Raw genomic sequence first — 20,085 nt, 5'->3', positions numbered from 1 at the left:
CACGCGCCAGGGTGGAGCCCCCACTAGGCCCGCCTTCGGCGGCGTAACCGACTGCGCGTGCGCACTGGTTACCGTGACGACCGGGGAAGCGTTGGACAACTAACGACGCCGACCGTAGTGCGGGAGCTGAGTGGCGGGGCGAGGAGCGAGCATGCACCCAGAGGCCTCAGAGCCGCCGGCGGGCAGAGCGGCGGAACCCAATCTGGAGGAGTCGGCGGGCGATCACGGCGACGCGGGCCCAGGGGTCCTCAAAGAAGGTGCCATCGCGTAGGGGAGCCGAGGGGGCAAGGGCCCGTGTGCCTCACACATGCCCATTCACGCAGCTGGGAGCAACCAGCACCCCTCACACATGCCCATCCATGCAGCTACAAGAACAGTCAGCCAACCCGCCTTGTACAGGCCCGTCAACACAACCCGGAATAGCCAGCACCCCTCAAACATGCCCATCCACACAGCCTAGATCAGCCAGCACCCCACAAACATGCCTGCCCATTCACTATTAATGAATGCCAGACCTTTATTAATACAATCAATCCAGCACATGCACAACACCAATTATTTATTCCAATGAATATTCATCAGGTACCGCCAGTGACTGAGAATTGTTGGCAATGAATGTATGACACAGTCTCCAAACAGTGTTCAGTGTCATCCAACATACTCTCACCCAGACAGAGCCATCAGCTCCTGAAGTTACATTCATTTGAGGCTCCTAGAGATGTCTTACAGGGTAAAAGTCCTTGCAACACGAGCCTGATAATCTGAGTTCAAATCCCAGAAATGCATAAATACAGTGGTTCAAATCTGTATCACAGCAGTCCTAAAGTTATGTTTGAGGCAGTGACTCTTTGGGTAAATTTTACTTCTGTGTAACTTGATATTCTACAAGAAAACTCACTGGAAAATTCTCCATGACACCAGTTTGTCCCTTTTAATTATTTTTTTCAGCATGTCCTTAAAAAAATGTTTATTGCTGGGCGGTGGTGGCACACACCTTTCATCCCAGCACTTGGGAGGCAGAGGTAGGTGGATCTCTGTGAGTTCAAAGCCTACCTGGTGTACAGAGTGACCAGGACAGCCAAGGCTACACAGAAGGAGGCCAGAATCGTCAGATACCCTGAAAGTGGAGTTACAGGCAGTTATGAGCTGCCATGTAGGTGCTGAGAACTGAACTCTCTGGTTCTCTGGAAGAGTAGCAAGCTTTCCAAGAACTCTTAATGTCTGAACCATCTCTCCATCCCCCTGTATAGAAATCTTTACAAATTATTAATGACTATGTAAATGATGCTTTTAGGCTGATCCTCTATAAAAACTGAACAGGAGACCATAAAAATGTGGACAAAGATGTTCATTTTTTGTGTTGTTTCTAACAGCCAGAACATGTTAGCAATGCAAATGTGTCTAAAGGGAGTGCTGATAGAGCACACTGGATTCCTCTGCCTTGAAAATGATGCACTGGGCGCTTCATCCGTCAGTAAGATTCATCCTCAGGAACATAGATGGGTTAAAAAAGACAAGTTCCACAAAAAGCACAGGATCCCATTTATATAAATCAAAAAACATAACCACCTAGGTTTTTTTCTTTTGTTATGGTGTCTCACTCTGTAACCCAGGCAGGCCAAACCCAAAACCCTTCCTCGATCTTTCCGAGTGCTGGGGTCACAGGCTGGGATTGCCATACCTATCCTAAATCTTTACAAGTTGACTCTTATTTTACAGAAATTAATGAGGCCAAGGAAACAATATCCTGCCAAAGTCAGCAGCAACAGAGTGGTGACAGTGGGTTAGATGGTCACTCAGCCTATGCAAGAAATGACAGGGATGATCGAAGCCCCAGGTATGTGTTGTACAGCACAGCTACCAAGGAGGGAGCACCATGATATCCCCTTAGTCTGTCGCACAGACAACAGCTGAGGAACCTGTCAGAGAGAGAGAGAGAGAGAGAGAGAGAGAGAGAGAGAGAGAGAGAGAGAGAGAGAGAGAGAGAGAGAGAGAGGGTGTTACTTTTATTTATCTGTGTGTAGGTAGCCATGGAGGCCAAAAGAAGGTGCTGGGTTCCCTAGAGTTGGAATTACAGGAGGTTGTGAGTTGCCTGAAGTGTACTGGGAACTTGTATTGTATCCTCCCCAAGAGTAAGATTGCTGAGCTATCTTACCAGCGCCTAATTCTTTTTTTAATAATTTATCTTAACTTTATTTTATGTGCATTGGTGTGAAGGTGTCAGATTCTCAGGAACTGGAATTACAAACAGTTGTGAACTGCCATGTGGGTGTAGGGAATTGAACCCAGGTCCTCTGGAAGAGCAGCTAGTGCTCTTAACCACTGAGCCATCTCTCCAGCCCCTTCCTAGTTCTTTTTGGAAAAAAAAGTATTCATTATTAGAGTGAGAGGAAGACTATGGAAATGAATGTGTACAAGCATATACTCTGGACATATATGGAGGTCAAAAGACATTTTGCAGAAGTAATTTTCTCCTTGACTGAGGATTCCAGGGATGAGTAGATGCTATCCCCATCCCTGCCCCTGCATTAAGACAGGGTCTCACCCTATTGCCCAGTCTGGCTCTCAACCTCATGAACCTCCTGCCTCAGTCTCCTGAGTGTCGGCATTACAAATGTGCACATCATGCCTGGTTCTCACCAGTTTTATTGATGACACTGCTAGAAGTATTTGTATTAGGCCAAACACTGCGGTTGTTTAGAACACTGAAGTAACGGTATTGGGTAAAGCCCTAAGAGCTATAAATAAATAAAAAAGTAATTAAATCAGGAGATACTGCTGAAATAGCTCAGATGAGGATTTAAATTAGAATCCCCAGTGCCCATACAAACACCCAGACATCTCTGGACATCTGTAATCCCAGAACTGGGAAGTGTAAAGGGAAGCCTTCCTGCCAGCCTGTTTCCAGAGCCGCATCAGTCCCAAATAAACACACAGGAGGCCATATTAATTATGAAGCTGTTGGCCTTGCTTGTTTCTTACTGGCTAGCTCTGACTTAAGTATTTATCCCATAATTGTTAATCTAAGTATTTCTCTTACCTGAGAAATTTCTTGGCTTCCTACCCCATGGCAGTTACATCTTGACTCCTGTGTTTCTCCTTCCCAGAGTCCTCCTGGACTCCTAGTCCCACCTATCTTGGTTCCCTATTAGCCAACAGTGCTTTATTGACATATACACAGGACTTCCCCAACAGGGAAGGCTGAGACAGAGGAGTCCAGGGGCTCACTCACTGGCCAGCCATTCTACCCAAATCAGCAGGTTCAGTGAGAGACTCTGCCTCAAGAACTACAGCAGATGTGATAGAGGAGGACACTTGATGCTCCCCTCTGGCTTCCACGTGTCCTTGCACACACAAGAACACACACACAAACATACCAAAGGAGAAGGGGAGGAGGAAGATTTATCTAACCTGAGGCTTCAGACTTAGGACTTTAGACCGAATGGATGCAGGAAAGAACCTGAGCTTGTGCCATGGCTCACATCTGCAATACCAGCAGGCTGAGGCAGGAGGACCACAAGTTTGAGGCCAGCCTGGGTTGCATAGTGAGTTCTCAGCTGACCTGGGCTACAGAATGAGACCCTATCTCAAAACCAAACCAAACCAAATGCAAACCTTTAAATCTGTTTCACAGCTGACAAGCTGAAACGAGCTTCTTGTTTGTGTTTTATATTTTAACAGGATGACCAAACAATTCCTTCAAAAGCTCTGCAAGCAACACAAGCTGTACATCACCCCTGCCCTCAATGACACGCTCTATTTACACTTTAAGGGTGAGTCCCAGGGGAGTCCATGACCAGTGTCAGGAGGACAGGTTCTCAGAGTCGGCTCTCATTAGAACTTCAGCTTGAGTGAATTCATAAAGGGGCTGTGTGAGTACAGAGGAACCGCCTTTGCTTCCTTTTCTTCCTCTTTCTTTCTTTCTTCCTTCCTTTTTTTTGTTTTTCAAGACAGTGTTTCTTTGTGTAGCCTTGGCTGTCCTGGAACTCACTCCATAGACCAGCCTGGCCTCGAACTCACAGAGATCTGCCCGTCTCTGCCTCCAGAGTGCTGGGATTAAAGTCGTGTACCACTACCACCTTGCTTTGTTGCTTTATTTTTGTTTTTCCTCTTGCAATATAAAGAATAGGACCTAGGACCTCACTTATGCTAGGCAAGTACATTGACACTGAGATACAACCCTAGCTAGCCCTCCTTTCCCTATTTATATTCCAACAAGATTCACCAAATTGCCCAGGCAGCCCTGAACTCACTTTGTAGCCCAGAGGGATCTTGAACTTTCCATCTTCCTGCCTCACTCAACTAAGTAGCAGGGATTACAGGCCTGTATCACCAGGCACATAATTAATTAATTTAATCTCAATATCTCTAACCCCCCACACACACACTCACACTGAAGGTGGAATCTTATTATTTAGGTCATGCTAGCCTTGAACTTGTGGCCTTCCTGCCTCAGTCTGCTAGGTACTGGAATTTCAGGCTCCAGTCAGCACAACTGACTCAGGACTGAGCAATGTTTAAAGTAGTGGGGGCAGTTGTAGAAGACAGGGGACAAGGGTCTTTGTCCCCACAGAATACAGATGTACTGTGACATCCTAGGGACTTGGTCTTGGTGTCCTGCCCCACATCTACATCTGAGCTCAGGTTCATGGCCAGGACCATCCTGATCAGTGATGACTAGGATTCCCAGTTGAGGCCCAGTAGGAAGTGGCTGGCCTGCTGATCTCTCGTCTATGTGTTTGTGTATTTTTTCAGGAAATCTTTGCTGAGAGCCTTCCACGTGCTGGGAATCCAGGGGTGGATGTGGCAAGGATGGGTCAGGCATGAGTGGGCAGCTACAGGGAGGAGGGCATTGTGCAGGGAGGTACACAGGCTCGGCAGCACACAGATTGTAGGGTTTGGAAGAACTCCCCACCTGCCTCATCACTTCTGCCCCTCTGAAATTCTCCACCTGGCATCCAAGCATAGCAGTAGTTAGGGCAGCATATCCTTGGTTGGGGAGGGGAGGACAGAGAATAAGGAGGATAGAGGAAGAGAAGCCAGTATGTTAGGCTAAGTGCATTCAGAGAGGGAAGGGAGTCAGGAGAGAGGTGCTTACCTTAGTAATATATCACAGGTAATAAATCACCCTGAAACTTAGCAACTTCAAATACATTATCTCACACAGATTATGAAGAATAGGGTTCCATGTGTGATCATCTGAGTGGTTCTGGCTCAGGGACCCTCTTGAGGTTTGGTGGAATTGCCAAGTGCCCTCAATTACCTGAACACTAGGCTTGGGGCTAGAGAAGGCTGTGAGTCACAGCCTCAGTTCCCCCATCCTGTAAGGCTCTCAATGATTACCAGATCTACATAGAGCAAACTGCCAAGAGAAACAACAGTATAGGAATAGCGGTCATAGTTCCAGGAGTGTCACATGCCATACTTCTGCCTTATCTGTCATCTCAGGACTAGCCTTTTCTTGATGTATCAACACAAGGGCCTGAACAAAGGGAGGGGGTGCTGTCACGTGGGAATGGGAAAATGGGTCAAAAGCCTTGAGAGATCAAGCAGGAAGAGTAACAATGGGACTTAGCAATGAGCTGGAGGGTGGGCTAGAGAGGAAGCAGACCCATGTCAGAGTGCAGGGAAGAGACACATGGAGGCACAGAGGCTTGTCTCAGCAGTGACCTAAAGCTTGGGTGTGAGCCAGTGCTAGAGGGCTCACCCACCAGGTGTGAGGCCTTGGGTTTAATCAATCAAAAAAAGGAGGCTGACTTGGCAAAGAAAAGCTGTCACTAGCTGTGTATTCTGGCACATGCCGTTAATCCCAGCACTCAGGAAGCAGAGGCAGTCAGATCTCTCTGAGTTCCAGGACAGCGTAGTCTACAGAGCAAGTTCCAAAATAGTCAAGACTATATAGAATGACCAAGTCTCAAAAAAACAAAACAAAACACATCTTTTAAAAAGAAAGAAAAAGAGGAAAGAGATGTGGATGTCTCAATCTCTCACATCCAAGACCAAGGTACCAGCAGATCCAATGCCTTGTGATGGCTGCTTCCACGTTCACAGATGGAGACCTCCATCTGTGACCTTAGTCTGTAGCCTTGAACTTGTGATCCTCCTGCTGTGGCCTCCCAGGAGCTGGAGTCACTGTTGTCTGTTGTGCCACCATGCCAAGCACTAATCCTATTGTGCATGCATCACCCTCAGGAACACCTAACTTCCCAAAGGCCCTTTTAACACCATCACCTTGAAGGTAATGTATGGTCTTCTACATCAGAATTTACAGAGACCCAAATGCACAACCTCTGCCAATAGGCAAAACCAACAATGTCCAGGTCCCAACCCCTGTGAATGCACAGGAGCCTCACCAGCCCCTCCCCACCAGGGTTTGACCGAATTGAAAACCTGGAAGAGTACACAGGCCTTCGTTGCCTCTGGCTGGAGTGCAATGGCATCCAGAAGATCGAGAACCTGCAGGCCCAGAGCGAGCTTCGCTGTCTCTTCCTGCAAGTGAACCTGTTGCACAAGATCGAAAACCTGGAGCCTCTTCAGAAGCTGGACGCCCTCAACCTGAGCAACAACTACATCAAGACCATTGAGAACCTCTGTAAGCTTGGCAGCCCTGCTCTGTGACACATCCTAGCTGAAATCTCAGTGTTTGGGCTGGGAGCACAGGCTACTGTTGTTCATTTTGCTGCCTCTCCTCCAGCCTGCCTCCCTGTCCTGAACACGCTGCAAATAGCCCACAACCGCCTGGAGACCATTGCAGACATACAGCACCTCAGTGAGTGTCTGCAGCTCTGTGTCCTCGACCTCTCCCACAACATGCTGAGTGATCCGGAGATCTTGAGTGTGCTTGAGAACATGCCCTGTCTGGTAAGTACAGCACGTCACAGACAGCATGCTTCAGAAACATCACCACCCCACTTCCCCTCCTTTCCTTCCTTCCCTCCTTCCTCCTCTTCCCTTTTTGTAGTTGTGTGATTTTTCACTGGGAGACTGGGTATCTGGTTACCCCTAGTGGGGCACTGTCAAGAGAGCAAAGAACAAATTCCACCTAAATCTAGTAAACTCATGAGTTTACTGGGGTCACTTACAGGATCATGGGTGACTCAAAACATGTATCCCTGGGAAACCCACCCAACATGGTGACACTCTGAGAGCTGCCTCCCTACAGCTCCCTGGGTGACTTGCAGGCAGCTCTCAGGTATGGCTGCGTTATCTTTCACATAACCTTAGCAGACAGCTGAGACTCTCTGCAGTGTAAGTTTCAGCTTTCAGAGACTTGGGAGTTTTAGTTTTGCTCACTTCCTCCGCCTTTCCTTATGTCTTTTGATCACCCTGCCATTCTCCCCTTGGAGGGGATGTTTCAAGGTAAAAGAAATAACTTCAGAATAGTGGTTTTTGCTGAGTTTCTTAAGTGTCAGATGTTACCTGGGGATAGTTCCCTCCTATTTAAAACATTGCAGTGACTATTCTCAATACTTTCTACCAGCCACTTACTAACTACCCTTTTAATATGTGGATATAATACATATTAAATGAATATATATATATAAGTATGTGTTAAACAAATACACACACATACACATTCTGTCACTTTTATTCCTTTAGAGACCCTGACTAAGCTGTTCTGTTCCCTGTTGGTCTCAGAAGTGTTCTATCCAGTGCTGATCCAGTCGTTCCTCGGGATTACTGTTCAATCAATCCCTTTTGATCTGAGCATTCCTTCTCTGCTGTTTTTGTTTGTTTTGCTTTGCATTCATTTGACAAGGAAACTGTTGATGGCAGCATATCCTGGACCTGGACTTGGAGAACTTTGTCACTTCGTAAGCTCTGTTGACTCTGGTGTCTCCTGGGAAATGCAGATAGTCAGAGAGCTGCTTAGATCCTGGTTCAGCATGGTCCTGTAAGGTACATCACCCCAGGCCTGCAGCCTCCTGCCTGCAAAATGGATTAGTGAGTTCTCATGATATGTGTCTGACTGGTCTCTCAATGTTCCCCATCATGCTTTGCGGGCTGTCTTAGAGGAGCTACATGTGATTGCCTCTAACCCTCATTTTCCTTCTTTGTGTGTTTAAAAAGGGCCAGAGTCTTGTTGGCTCTTCCCTTCCACCTATCAGTTGTTAGAGTGGGTTGAGGCTCTGACAGTGACCCTGAGGTCTTGCTTCATTTGTATCACTGTGTAGTGTCTGGTATGAGCTGATCCTTACCGCCATCCTTCTGTGTGAGTGTGTGTGTGTGTGCATATATACACATTTATGTGTGTGTGTGCATATATACACATTTATGTGGAGGCCAGAGGTTAATCTCAGCTAATTGTTCTTCACATCTCCTCATAAGGGCCTATCCTAATGACCTCACTTAGTTACCTTGTCAATCATCCTGTCTTCAAATATAATTACATTTGAAGGTACTGAAGGGGGAAAACTGGGGACTGGGATAGGGGACATGGGACAACACAGGGCACTCCAGTCTATTACAAAAGTGGTCACTTTTTGTTGTTTTGTGTAGTCCAGACTTGCCTTGAACTTGCTTGTTGTGTTAGGGAGGGTGAACTTCTCCTGACTTGTGTCTTAAGTGCTGGGATTATAGTTATACAACCCCAACATTGGTTAAAAATGGTGATCACCTGATAATTTTTTTGTGATATCCGTAAATCTTCTACATACAATGTGGTCTTTATCAAACACCTTGGAATACTTTTCTGGTTTCTGCTGTGAACTTTTAAAATACATCAAGGTCAATGAAGAAGTCAGGAGACCACAGCATGGTGTGGTGGTTTCAAAAGGAATCCCCCCCACCCAGGCTCATATATTTAAATGCTTGGTCATTAGGGAGTGGTGCTACTTGACAGGGATTGGAGTAGGTGTGGCCTTGTTGGAGGAAGTATGTCACAGGGTGTGGGCTTTGGTGCCTCAAATGCTCAAGCCAGGCCCAGTGTCTCTCTCTTCCTGCTGCCTGTGGATCCAGATGTAGAACGCTCAGCTACTTCTCCAGCACCTTATCTGCCTGCATGCCACCATACTTCCCGACATGAAGACAATGGACTAAACCTCTGAAATTGTAAGCAAGCCTAATTAAGTGCTTTCATTTATAAGAGTTGCATGGTCATGGTGTCTCTTCACAGCAATAAAACACTGACTAAGACATGTGGCAAGCTCAAAGCTAACTCATTTACATATAATATGGACACGTTTACTCAACAGCATAAGCCATTTTAGATATGAAAAGTGTCGGATGTGAATCAGGCAAACAGAATGCAAAATGACTGATTCTTATTAACCCTTTCAGCTTCCTCAGGTGAAGGCCAGTGGGTGTGCATCTAGCCACGAGAGAGGAGTGCTGGTATTATTAGACCAACTTTTCTTAGTATATTCTGATCCCAGGGGATCTGGCACCTCTCCTGGTGGCCTATACATCCTTTCCCAGTAGGCCTCTTTGTGTATTTTGTTATTGTTTGTTTGTTTTAAGACAAAATCTCATGTAGCTAAGCCTGACCCCTCTCTGCCGTTGATTCTTATTTGTTGTCCCTGTGAATATTTTCTTGAAATGGGTCCCAGGTAGGAAGAATCAGAAACAAACAGACTAAAGTGTGTTTCAGGAAGAGACACTGAGAAATGAAACTAATAGAACCACTGAGTTTGGCAAGGGCTTGGGGAATGAACCTTCTCCAGTGTGGCTCCAGAAGAACCTTGGTCCTTCCAGCAGAAAAGAGGGTGACTGAGCAGTCTGTGTAGCTCCAGTGGCACAGCACAGGAGAGCCTCCTCGTTGTCCTGTTATTGCACCCGGATGTGGTCCCGGCATTTTGTTTTGCTCAAGAAAATTGTGCCAAGTTATTCTGAGGGCATGTAATATAATATCATCTTATGTTTTTTTGTTTTGGGGGGTTTTTTGTTTGGTTTTATGAGACAGGGTTTCTCTGTATTGTTTTGGAGGCTGTCGGTCCAGCTCATCTTATGTTTTATTATTACACTGTGTATAGTATGTGTGTGTGCAGTGTGTGGTGTGTGTGTAGTGTGTATATGTGCGTCTGTGTAGGCACAGATGTGTTGGGCAGCGAATGCATGTAGAGACCGGAGGACAACTTTCAGGAGCTGGTTCTCTTGTTAGTCCTGAGGACTAAACTCAGATCATCAGTCTTGGCAGCAAGTGCGTCTACCCACTGAGGCCTTTATGGCCATGATTGTCTGCCTTTGATAACCAGTTTGGCTCTGTGTGTTGCTTTGCAGCGTGTGCTGAACCTGATGGGAAACCCAGTGACCAAACATATCCCCAACTACCGCAGGACGGTCACCGTTCGTCTGAAGCACTTGACTTACCTGGATGACAGGCCCGTTTTCCCCAAGGACAGGTGAGAAAGGAGGCCTTCCGGTTGTATGCATTTGAGTACTTACCAGTAGAGCACACTTGACAGACTTTTAAGTTCTCTGATTTTTGAACATTGTCACAAATTGGTTAATACCCTCTGGATCCATATAATGGCACCATCACTGCCTAGCACAGGGAAAGGAGACTCTGCCCACAGATATTGTGTGTGTGTGTGTGTGTGTGTGTGTGTGTGTGTGTGTGTGCACGCCATGTGTGTACAGCTGCCTGGTGAGGCCAGAAGAGGGTATGGGATCCCCTGGAGCTGGAGTTACAGGCAATTGTAAGTCACCCAGTGTGGCACTGGGAATTGAATTCATGTTCTCTACAAGAGCAGCAAGCACTCTTAACCACGGAAACATCTCTCCAACTCCTTAATTTTGAAGAAATAAAGAGTTCAGGGGGCTGAAGATATGGCTTAATCAGTAAAGCGCTTCCTTCATGAGCATGGGAACTTAAATTGGACACCCAGAACCCACATAAAAAGCTGGACACCATGGCATGCACCTGCCATCCTGGCTCTGGAGAGGTGGAGATAGGGTTTCTGGACTGCACTAGCCAATCAGCCTAGCCCCCGCAGGGGCTTCAGGTCCCAGGAAGAGGTACGTGAGAAGAGGAAAGACACCCAAGGTCACACCCTGGCCTCCACATGCATATTCACACATGTGCACCTGCACACACATGTACAGACAAAAGACCAAAGAACAAATAAGTTTGGCCAGACAGCACATGTTTATAATTTTCTTTTAACCTATATCAGGCTTGTGGGGAGCCTGAGAGAGAGATGGCTCAGGGGTTAAGAACATTTATGATCTAATACTCTCTTCTGGATTCTGATGCCATCGGTATGCTTATGGTATACATACACTTAAAGTAAAATATAAATCTTTAAATAAAATAGTTTATTCAGACCTATACCCTCCCTCCAGATCCCCTCCCCCTCCCACTTCTCTGTGCTCCAGGGTCTCACACTTGCTAGAACACATTATTTAGCCTAGGCTGGCCTCAAACTCATGGCAATCCTTCTACTCAGGTGTGGACAGGCATGTGCCCATGCCCTGCTCCCAGTTCTGTCCTGCTTTGTCCTTACCTAGGGCGTGTGCAGAGGCGTGGGCCCGAGGTGGTTATGCAGCTGAGAAGGAGGAGCGGCGCCAGTGGGAGAGCAGGGAACACAAGAAGATCACAGACAGCCTGGAAGCCTTGGCCATGATCAAGCGGCGGGCTGAGGAACGAAAGAAGGCCAGAGAGAGAGGTACAACCCAGAGCAGAGCTGTGCAAGCTGTGGCGTGTGACCCTTTTCACATGACCCTGGTGTATAGGGTTAGAAAACAGATCCAAATTAATGTCAGAACAACTCTTTGCTGGACATACAGTGTTCTCATTTAATGCGGAAAGCTGATTTGCGTGCTATTGGGATGGATATGGTTGGTTATTTTTACATAAAGAATTAAAACTTGGGGGCTTCAGAGATGACTCAGAAGTTAAGAACATTGGCTGCTCTTGCAGAGGATCCTGGTTTGATTCCTAGAACCCACATGGTGTGGTGCAACCACCTGTAACTCTAGTCCCAGGGGATCTGATACCCTCTTCTGGCTTCTAGGGCTCCAGGCACCCATGTAGTGCACAGACATACATGCTGGCAAAACAGTCATACACATAAAAACAAAACATGCCAGGGTGTAGAGCGTCTTCAGGCATTTACAGTTGATGATACTGTGGTTCCATAGTTGACAGCGCTGAAGGCTCTGATTGATAGGAAGGCGTAGCATGAAATGACAGAAGCTTGCTCAGGACCACTTCAAAAGTGTTGGAAATTCTGTTTTAATGCCAAGCCAAAAATTCATCTCATGAGTTTTTAGTTTTTAATTTTATGATCAGGGTGCAGTGTGTGGGCACAGGAATATTTGGCAGAAACAGGGCCTTTCACAAAGTCCTGGGCCTTTCCTGAGGCAAGGGCTTGTCAGCCTCTGTGACCCTGGGATAATAGTCAAATGACCTTCATCAGCAACACCACTTTCCAGTCAACCTAACAGCACATCCCTGTAATTAATCCTGGCTCAATCTGGAGGCCAAGGCCATGACAAAACAAAAAAGAAAGACTCAACCATTTTCTTCCCTTATATTATAGAAATTTACTATTTTGGAATCTAGGCCTTGTGTGTGGTGGCATGTGCATCCTATATTTCACCATGTATGCATATATATGTTTTCACATAAAATGCTATGGCCACATTTGCTATGGCCACATTGTCTCCCACCTGCTTTTGGATACAATACTATTAACCCTTTTACACAGACACTTTCTTACAGTATTTTTTCTTACCAATTTTTATTTTGGAATTTTCAAGCTCTCAGAAATGCTGAAGAATCATAAACACAATGGCTGTATAGTTTGTGCCTATTTGGAATGGATGGAGTTTTAAGTTTTACACACACACACACACACACACACACACACACACACACACACACGTCTTGGCACATACATACATTTCTCTGAAATGTTTGAATGGATTGATTGATTGGGTCCCACTGTGTAACCCAGGCTGGCCTCAAATGTGAAGCCCCCTACCTCTGCTTGCCCTTTGCTGGGATCACTGGTATGGGTCACTGTCTGTTACTTTTTCTATTTCTGTGAAAAGAAATCATGACCGTGTCAACTTATAAAATAAAGTATTTAATTGGAGGCTTGCTTACAGTTTCAGAGAGTGAGTTATGGTGGGGATCATGATGGCAGGCAGGCAGGCAGACATGGTGCTGAAGCAGTAACTAAAAGCTTACATCTGATGTACGAGAGAGAGAGAGAGAGAGAGAGAGAGAGAGAGAGGAGAGGAGAGGAGAGGGGAGGAGAGAGAGAGGGCGGGAGGGAGGGAGAGAGAGAGGGGGCGGGGAGAGAAACGCTAACTGAAATAATGTAGGGTTTCAAAACCTCAAAGCATACCCCTAGTAGCACACCTCCTCCAACAAGGTCACAGCTAATGCTTCGCAAGCTCCACCATCTGGGGACCAAGCATTCAACATATGGTCCTATTGGGGCCATTCTCCTTGAAAGCACCTCAGTCACCATGCCTGGCCACTCCTGAACCATTTGAAAGTAAAGGTGGATGGTGCTTTGGTAGTCCTCAGGGCCCTTTGTTGTGCTCTTTCCAAGGGAGAGTGCTACTTATTGAGCTGTGAGCAGAGCAATCCCTTATTGGAGACATTTATCTGCCTTTGTTTATCATATGAACACTCCCTCCACACATACATTTTATTTATTTATTTAAAGAAACCTTATTTTACATACCAATCCCAGTTCCCTCCCCCTGCTGTCCTCCCACTCTCCCCCATATATAATAGATTTTTTTCTTCCTTTTTTTAAAATTTAAGTTAGAAACAAACTTGCTTCACATGTCAATCCCAGGTCCTTCTCCCCCACCGCCCCTCCCCTTCTCCCCCACCGCCCCCACCAGGTTCCCCAGTCCCCCACCCAATCTCCACTCCGATCCCCAGAGAGGGTGTGGCCCTCCATGGAGGATCTCCAGAGTCTGTCATTTCATCAAGGGCAGGGCCTAGATGAAAGAGTCGGGCTGAGAGAGCATCCCTCATTGTGGGATAGGGAGCCAAAGTCTATTTGTATGCCAGGGATAAGTACTACCCAAGGCCCCATTGAATACCTAGGCTTCCTCTGTGGGTTAAACCAGCCCAGTCTTAATCCCTTTGCTCATCAGTTCTCCCTTTGTCACTGGATTCCAGATATATAATTTTTTTAAAAGTCCAAGTGTCACCTAACTTTGCCTAGCCTCCATCGTGCTACTTAGTGGAGGATGACCTTGAACTCAGAACTACAGGTGTGCACCACTGTGCCTGTCTAATGCTTTGATGAATGGTACCCCTGACAACTTCCCCTGTTCAGTCTCTTAAGTTCATAGACACACAGATGCTCCAAGTTCAGCTCTGGACTTTACTTCTCTAGGGGAGTCACCCTTGCCAGACAGTGAGGAGAGTACCCCCACCAGCCCCAAGGCTCGGGAAGAGCCACCAGTGGGAGAAACCCAGCAGAAGATGGAGTCGTTTGTGAAGGAAAGCTTCGAGGCCAAAGATGAACTTTTCCCAGAGAAGCTGGGAGAAGAGGAGCTGGCTGTGGTGGTGAATGGGACAGTGGGAGATTCAGACCTGTCTGGGAGTCTAGCTCAGACCCAGACACCTCTGGTGGCCACTCCTGAAGGTAAGGCAGCTGAGACAGTAGGCAGCCTGTGTCTGCACACAGATGTGGCCTCTGACCCTGCACAGTTATGGCTCAGACCCTGAAGTCACTGTTTTGGTTCTTTAAAATATAGTTCATGGTAAATCTCATTTCCTAGATGAGTGCACCCTTGAACACACACACACACACACACACACACACACACACACAGCACAGCACAGCACATTAAAACCATATAAGCAACAGGGAAAGCTATTAGCAGAATATTTTACTTAATCCAGTGGGTCATCTGGGATCAACAGGAGAATCGTGATGTTTTACACTGGGTTTGGGGTGGAGCTGTCCCAGGCAAGTGTGTGTTTGAAAACTTGCTGCACAAAGGGAACAGTGCCTAGTACAAGCACACAGCATTGGCTTACAACCCAGGGAGGCAGCTTCCATTATAAATGTTAGACTCATTAAAAATGGAGAGCCGGAGAAACAGAGAGCGTTCTCTGGGGAGACAGACAAGTAGATCTTGGGAACTCACTGGCCAACCAACCTGGCTTTATCCATGAGCCCCAGGTCCAGGAGAGAGATCCTGTTCTAGCTTGCTTTTTGTTGCTGTGATGAAATATTCTTAACAAAAATGAATAGGGAAGGGAAGGAAGGGTTGCTCTGGCTTACACTTCCCGGCCAAAGAGCATTACTGAAGGATGTTAGGACAACTCAAGTGGGAACAATAGAGGAACACTGTTACAGGCTCTCTCTTATACAGCTCACCGGCCAAGGGAACAGTGCTTTGCATAGTGGGCTGGACCCTTCTATACCAATTAGAAATCAAGACAGCCTCACAGCCATGCCCACAGGTCAGTCTGATCCAGGCTGTTCTTCACTGCTGGCTTTCCTCCCAGGTGACTGTCTCTAGGGGTCTACAGCTGAGGCTGTCTACTGTTAGGTAACCCCAGACTTCCCCAGGATACCACAGAGTGGCCATCAGAGCCCAGGAAGCAGGTCCTGCTGCATGGAGACTCCTGGGAGTGCTGCTGTTCTTATAGGGGTCTGTAAAGGGTTATGTGCCAGAGCTTCGGGAATTAGCTTGCAAGTGAAGGGCCTGGGCAAGGCAGAACCTTGGCAATCCAACCAGCTGGACCTGATTCCCCACCTCTTGAATCCATGCTGCCAGCCCCCAAAGGGTTGAATTAAGAACAGCCACCCATCTTTGTTCTGCAACATCTTTAAACAGCTCCTCATATCCAAGACCTTTATAGGATATGTGGGCTTAGTGAGAGTGGAGGCAGCAGTGTCCCTGGCCTGCTCCCAGGGTCTTAGGGCCAGTGGTTCCAGTGTGGGGTCCCAGATAGCTCAGGCTCACGAGAGGCAGGAAAGATAGGACAAGAGAGCAAGGTACGGGGAGGAGGCATTCAAAGGCAGTCTAGAGAGGAGCGTGAAACAGGGAGCTCAGGTATACCACACTGTGTGCATCAAAGAGGCAGGAGATACAGGACTGGGGGAGGGGCGAGAGTTATGAATGACTCTCCAGAGGGGAGAGGGAAGTGGGGGCTTCAGCATGGTATTGGAGAGCCACAGCCACCAAGAGAAACCCGCTTTTGGTGCCCTGCCATGCTCATCAGGTGTGCTTATGGCTCTCCTGGGTTTGAGGGGACTCTGAGCCAGAATGTCTGGGGACATGCCTTACTTTGGTTATTGCTTCTGTAACAAGGGAAGGCTCCTGTCCCTAGCTCAGGGTAGGATTGTCAGACCCGTGACCTGCCTGTTCTGAGCTTCTGGGAAAATGTCTGTTTAGCAAGGGTCTTGCTTGCCCTGTGGCTTTCCACACATGGGTGTGCTGTGGCTGGTATCTGAAGGGAAGGGACATCTGGGATTAACATGTGGGGCTGTGCCACCATCTCAACTACAAATGTCACACACAGATCTGTAGGCCAGGATGGACTTCCTGGCTTAGCCACTCCTCTCCTGTCCCCTGGTGCCTAGCCCAGCTGGAGGTGACAGTGAGTGAACAGACCACACAAGGCCAGGGCTGAGGAACTTGGCAAGAAGGGCCTGGCAGAGGAGGACCCACAGTGCTTCTGCCCATCCAGGAAGCCTTGCTGTGTTCAATGGCACAGGTCCCTCGTGCTGGAGAGCAGGTGGCCATGTATTTGATGGATAGGCAGTGCAGGCTGGCAGAGAGGCCTCCACCAGGACTGGGCTGCAAGATTGGCCTCTCCAGGCTTTGGAACCCATTGTTCTCCTGAGCACATCCCTTTCTTGCTGGGCAGTCAGGCTGTCTACTGTTGGCTTGGCTGCTTCTGGAGACTCATCTCCTGCCACAGCCGGGCCAGCTTCTTCCTGTCTTTCCTCAGCTAGGGGTCGAGGGGCAGCCCTGAGGACTCTTACACCTTCCATTATGGTGGCTGTCCAACCACACAACCACGCCCAGGAAGATCTGCCCTGCACCTTAACCTCTAGCCTGTCGCCCCAGCCTTTGTATCTGAAATCAGTGCTATGGTCGGTCAGTAACTTCCCACTGTTGTTTCTCAGAGTCCACGTCCCCAATGGCAGCTATTGATGGGGCCAGAACTGAAGACACAGAGGCCACTGCCCTGGAGACCAAGGAGAGGCTTTTCATCGATGTGAGCAGGGGGTCAGGCTGAGGGTGGGTGACACCTTTTGGTTCCTCACTGTCTATCAAGCGTTCTCCAGGGAGCAGATACAGTACAGCCAGCCAGGCATACCCCCAATCCACCCTGCTCATATTCAGGTTTGGAGGGCTGGTCATTTACCTCTCCAGACTGTGAAAGCCACACTAGAGTTTCCAGGGACATTCTAGAAATCGCACATTATCACATTGCCCCAAAAACTGCAATTCAGTGGAACAATAGTTCAGGAGGCATGCAAACCCATGTGAGATGGGGCTCACTCTGCCTAAGGCCTAAGATTTGCATTCAAGAACTGACCATACAGACACAATAGGCCTAAGCTTTGCATTCAAAAACTGACCATACAGACACAGCGAGACATGGTTCTATACTGAGTGTTCTGAGATATGTAGTATTATCATCCCAATATTATGGAGTAGGAACTGGAGAAACAGAGCAGTAAGAGCAGTTAACCAACTTGCCCAAGACCGCCCATCTAGGAATGGTGGTGTGGTTTCCAGTTTTCAGTAGGTACTCGAGGCTCAGACCAATGTATAAGAGATACATTTTGAGTTTGGGTTCCCCATGACACAACAAAGTGAAGAAGCTGTGACAATCTTCCCACTGGTTAGATGACTGGACCTGAAGTGGCAGTGTGGCTTTGAGCGTGCCAAGGGCATGGGTGGGTGTTACTGAGAGGCTTCAGTGATGGCTCCCTTCCTGTTGATACATTGTGTTTCTGGGTGATATGTGACCACTGACTCTTCCAGGACCTGCCTGACTTGGAAGATGTTGATGGCATTGATGTGTCTATGGAAGACCAGGTGAAGGTCAGCACCCTCTTCCCTATACCCCAGAATGGCCTCAAATTGTGGCAGCCCTCCATGTGCCTCGGCCTCCCAAGTACTGGGATTACAGGCATGTACCATGCCTAGTTCCTTTTGTTGTTTTTGACACAGGGTCTCATGGTGCAGCCTGTGACTGGCCTGGAACTCGTGGTAGACCAGGCAGGCCTTGAACTCACAGAGATTCACCTGTCTCTATCCTTTGAGTGCTGGGCTTACAGGAGTACACCACCATGCCTGTTCCTTAGAGGCCATTTCCTTCTCATGAAAGTGAACTGTCCTTCTGAGCACAGTGGCCATGTTTCCACTTCACTGAGGAAACAGCCACTTTCTGGCCCCTCTGAGAGCTTATTTCAGCCACGTGGACTTTCTGCTGCTTGTTCTATTGGGGGTGTTCAGCCTTATGCTGTGTTCCGACGTGAACCTCCCAAACTCACCTCCCGAAGCTATACCTAGAGGGAAGGGGCACATGGTAAGGCACCTGACTCCTCCCTGGGCATAACCAGGAGCCAGCAAGCAACTGTGTCAGATCCTGTCCCTAAAAGAGGCTTTGGAGAGGACCTCTGCATGAGGTCTCACATCCATTCAGGCACACAGGCCACCAGCTATGGGGACTGAGGTCCAGGAACAAAGTCCTGAAGAGTTGCTGGGCTATGGGATGTGGCAGAGGCTAGAATCCAGACATGGGTAGGGTGTGGTTTAGGGGGAGCTATGTGAATGGGGAATAAAGCATGGAGAAACTGCTGGTTGAGGTGTCCATCCTGAGGCTATCCCAGTCTGCTTTCTCCTAGCCTGAGCATGCTTTCCTGTATTATGACCATGCGAAAACCAGACACAGCTCACTCTCTCTCGACAGGAAACAAGCATCCCGAAAATCCAGGTTGTTTCCAGCTTGAGTGAAGATAGTGACCTTGAACTGGATGACTCATCCCTCCACATGCTTGAGCACGCTCCCATAGGCTCCACAGGCGTCCTCTCAAACATATTTGCAGTCTCCAAGGACCACTCAAAGGTAGCCAGGGTGCCTTTCTCAGACATATGTAAGCCAACAGCAACAACAGAATTGGAAACCCACATTCAAGGCTCCAGTGCCACCTCTACACGACCCCTCATCCAGGAGCTGGAAGAGGATGAGCGGGGAGAGAATGAATCAAACCAGTTACTGCCGCCCCAAACGTGTGCAAGGGACCAGCCACCTGCCCAGTCTAATGAAGACGGAAACAGCCAGCTGCCTGAAGCCACCCCACCAGGTAACACTCCAGAGGCTATTGTAGGTAGGCAGACCACAGAGGGGGAAGCAGATGGGGGTTTCTGGCCCATCCATAGGTGACCGTTTGACTGTGGTGTGTCACCTGGCCCTGTGGTTCCAGGCCATGGGATCTGAAGGAGGGAGGGTACCACAGACACTAAGGCTGAGTGACAAAAGCACTGGTTAGTGAGGGGATGGTAGCTTAAATCACACACCTGGTGCTGTGTACAGGCACGCAGGGCAGTCTGGGCAGCTAGTCGGTACAAAGATGACTAGCCCAGGGTTAGATATGTAAGCACTCATTTTAGGTTGAGTACTCGTCTTTGGGGTGATTTATATTCCCCATGTTCCTCTTGCCTAACAGTAAGGGGCATTTCTGAAGGACTCTGTGGCTGGCCTGGACCAGTGCTCAGCAAGAAGGCAGCTCTACCCAAGTACTGATTTGTTCTTTCCCAACTCTTCAGGAGACAGAGCTGAGAATGAAGCACAGTCTTTGTTGGACCTAGATGAGCCCAGCACCAGGGCAAGCCTGGAAGATATTGAATTTGGCTTGGACTGAACCCCAAGGCGGTCTACACTGTTAAGCTGCTTATCAGTGGTGAAGTGGACGAAGGGCGGGCGCCCTTTCCTGTGCACCACTGCTGGTGCACTTTGGGATCCTGTGCGGCTTCTGCTCTCAGCCACATCTGTGTGCCTGTACCCAACGCATCAGTTTCCCTGGTTACAGATCCCATGATTACATAAACTCTTTAAGACCCAAGTCAGCATGTTACTGAGCTACTGGTCAGGCTCCATTCTGATGAGACTAGAGACTGGGCTGTGTGTGCAGC

At 48.0% G+C, this 20,085-nt stretch overlaps 1 protein-coding gene across 1 annotated transcript; it reads left to right on the top strand.

Annotated features, from left to right (window-relative positions):
• The first annotated feature begins 73 nt into the window (after nt 1–73).
• Dnaaf1 (dynein axonemal assembly factor 1) lies at nt 74–20,015 on the top strand. The gene is made up of 12 exons (XM_040736080.1): nt 74–257; nt 1,720–1,837; nt 3,682–3,773; nt 6,371–6,592; nt 6,695–6,861; nt 10,219–10,340; nt 11,449–11,606; nt 14,310–14,561; nt 17,064–17,155; nt 17,932–17,991; nt 18,863–19,256; nt 19,720–20,015. Exons 1-12 carry the CDS (start codon nt 152–154, stop codon nt 19,812–19,814), a joined length of 1,878 nt encoding a protein of 625 aa, XP_040592014.1. The 5' UTR covers nt 74–151; the 3' UTR covers nt 19,815–20,015.
• The last annotated feature ends 70 nt before the right edge of the window (nt 20,016–20,085 follow it).

This window comes from Mesocricetus auratus, unplaced genomic scaffold, assembly GCF_017639785.1.
Source record: "Mesocricetus auratus isolate SY011 unplaced genomic scaffold, BCM_Maur_2.0 Super-Scaffold_6723, whole genome shotgun sequence".
Taxonomy (NCBI): domain Eukaryota; kingdom Metazoa; phylum Chordata; class Mammalia; order Rodentia; family Cricetidae; genus Mesocricetus; species Mesocricetus auratus.
The sequence above is the reverse complement of the archived record's forward strand: the minus strand, read 5'-3'. Positions and strand labels throughout refer to the sequence as shown.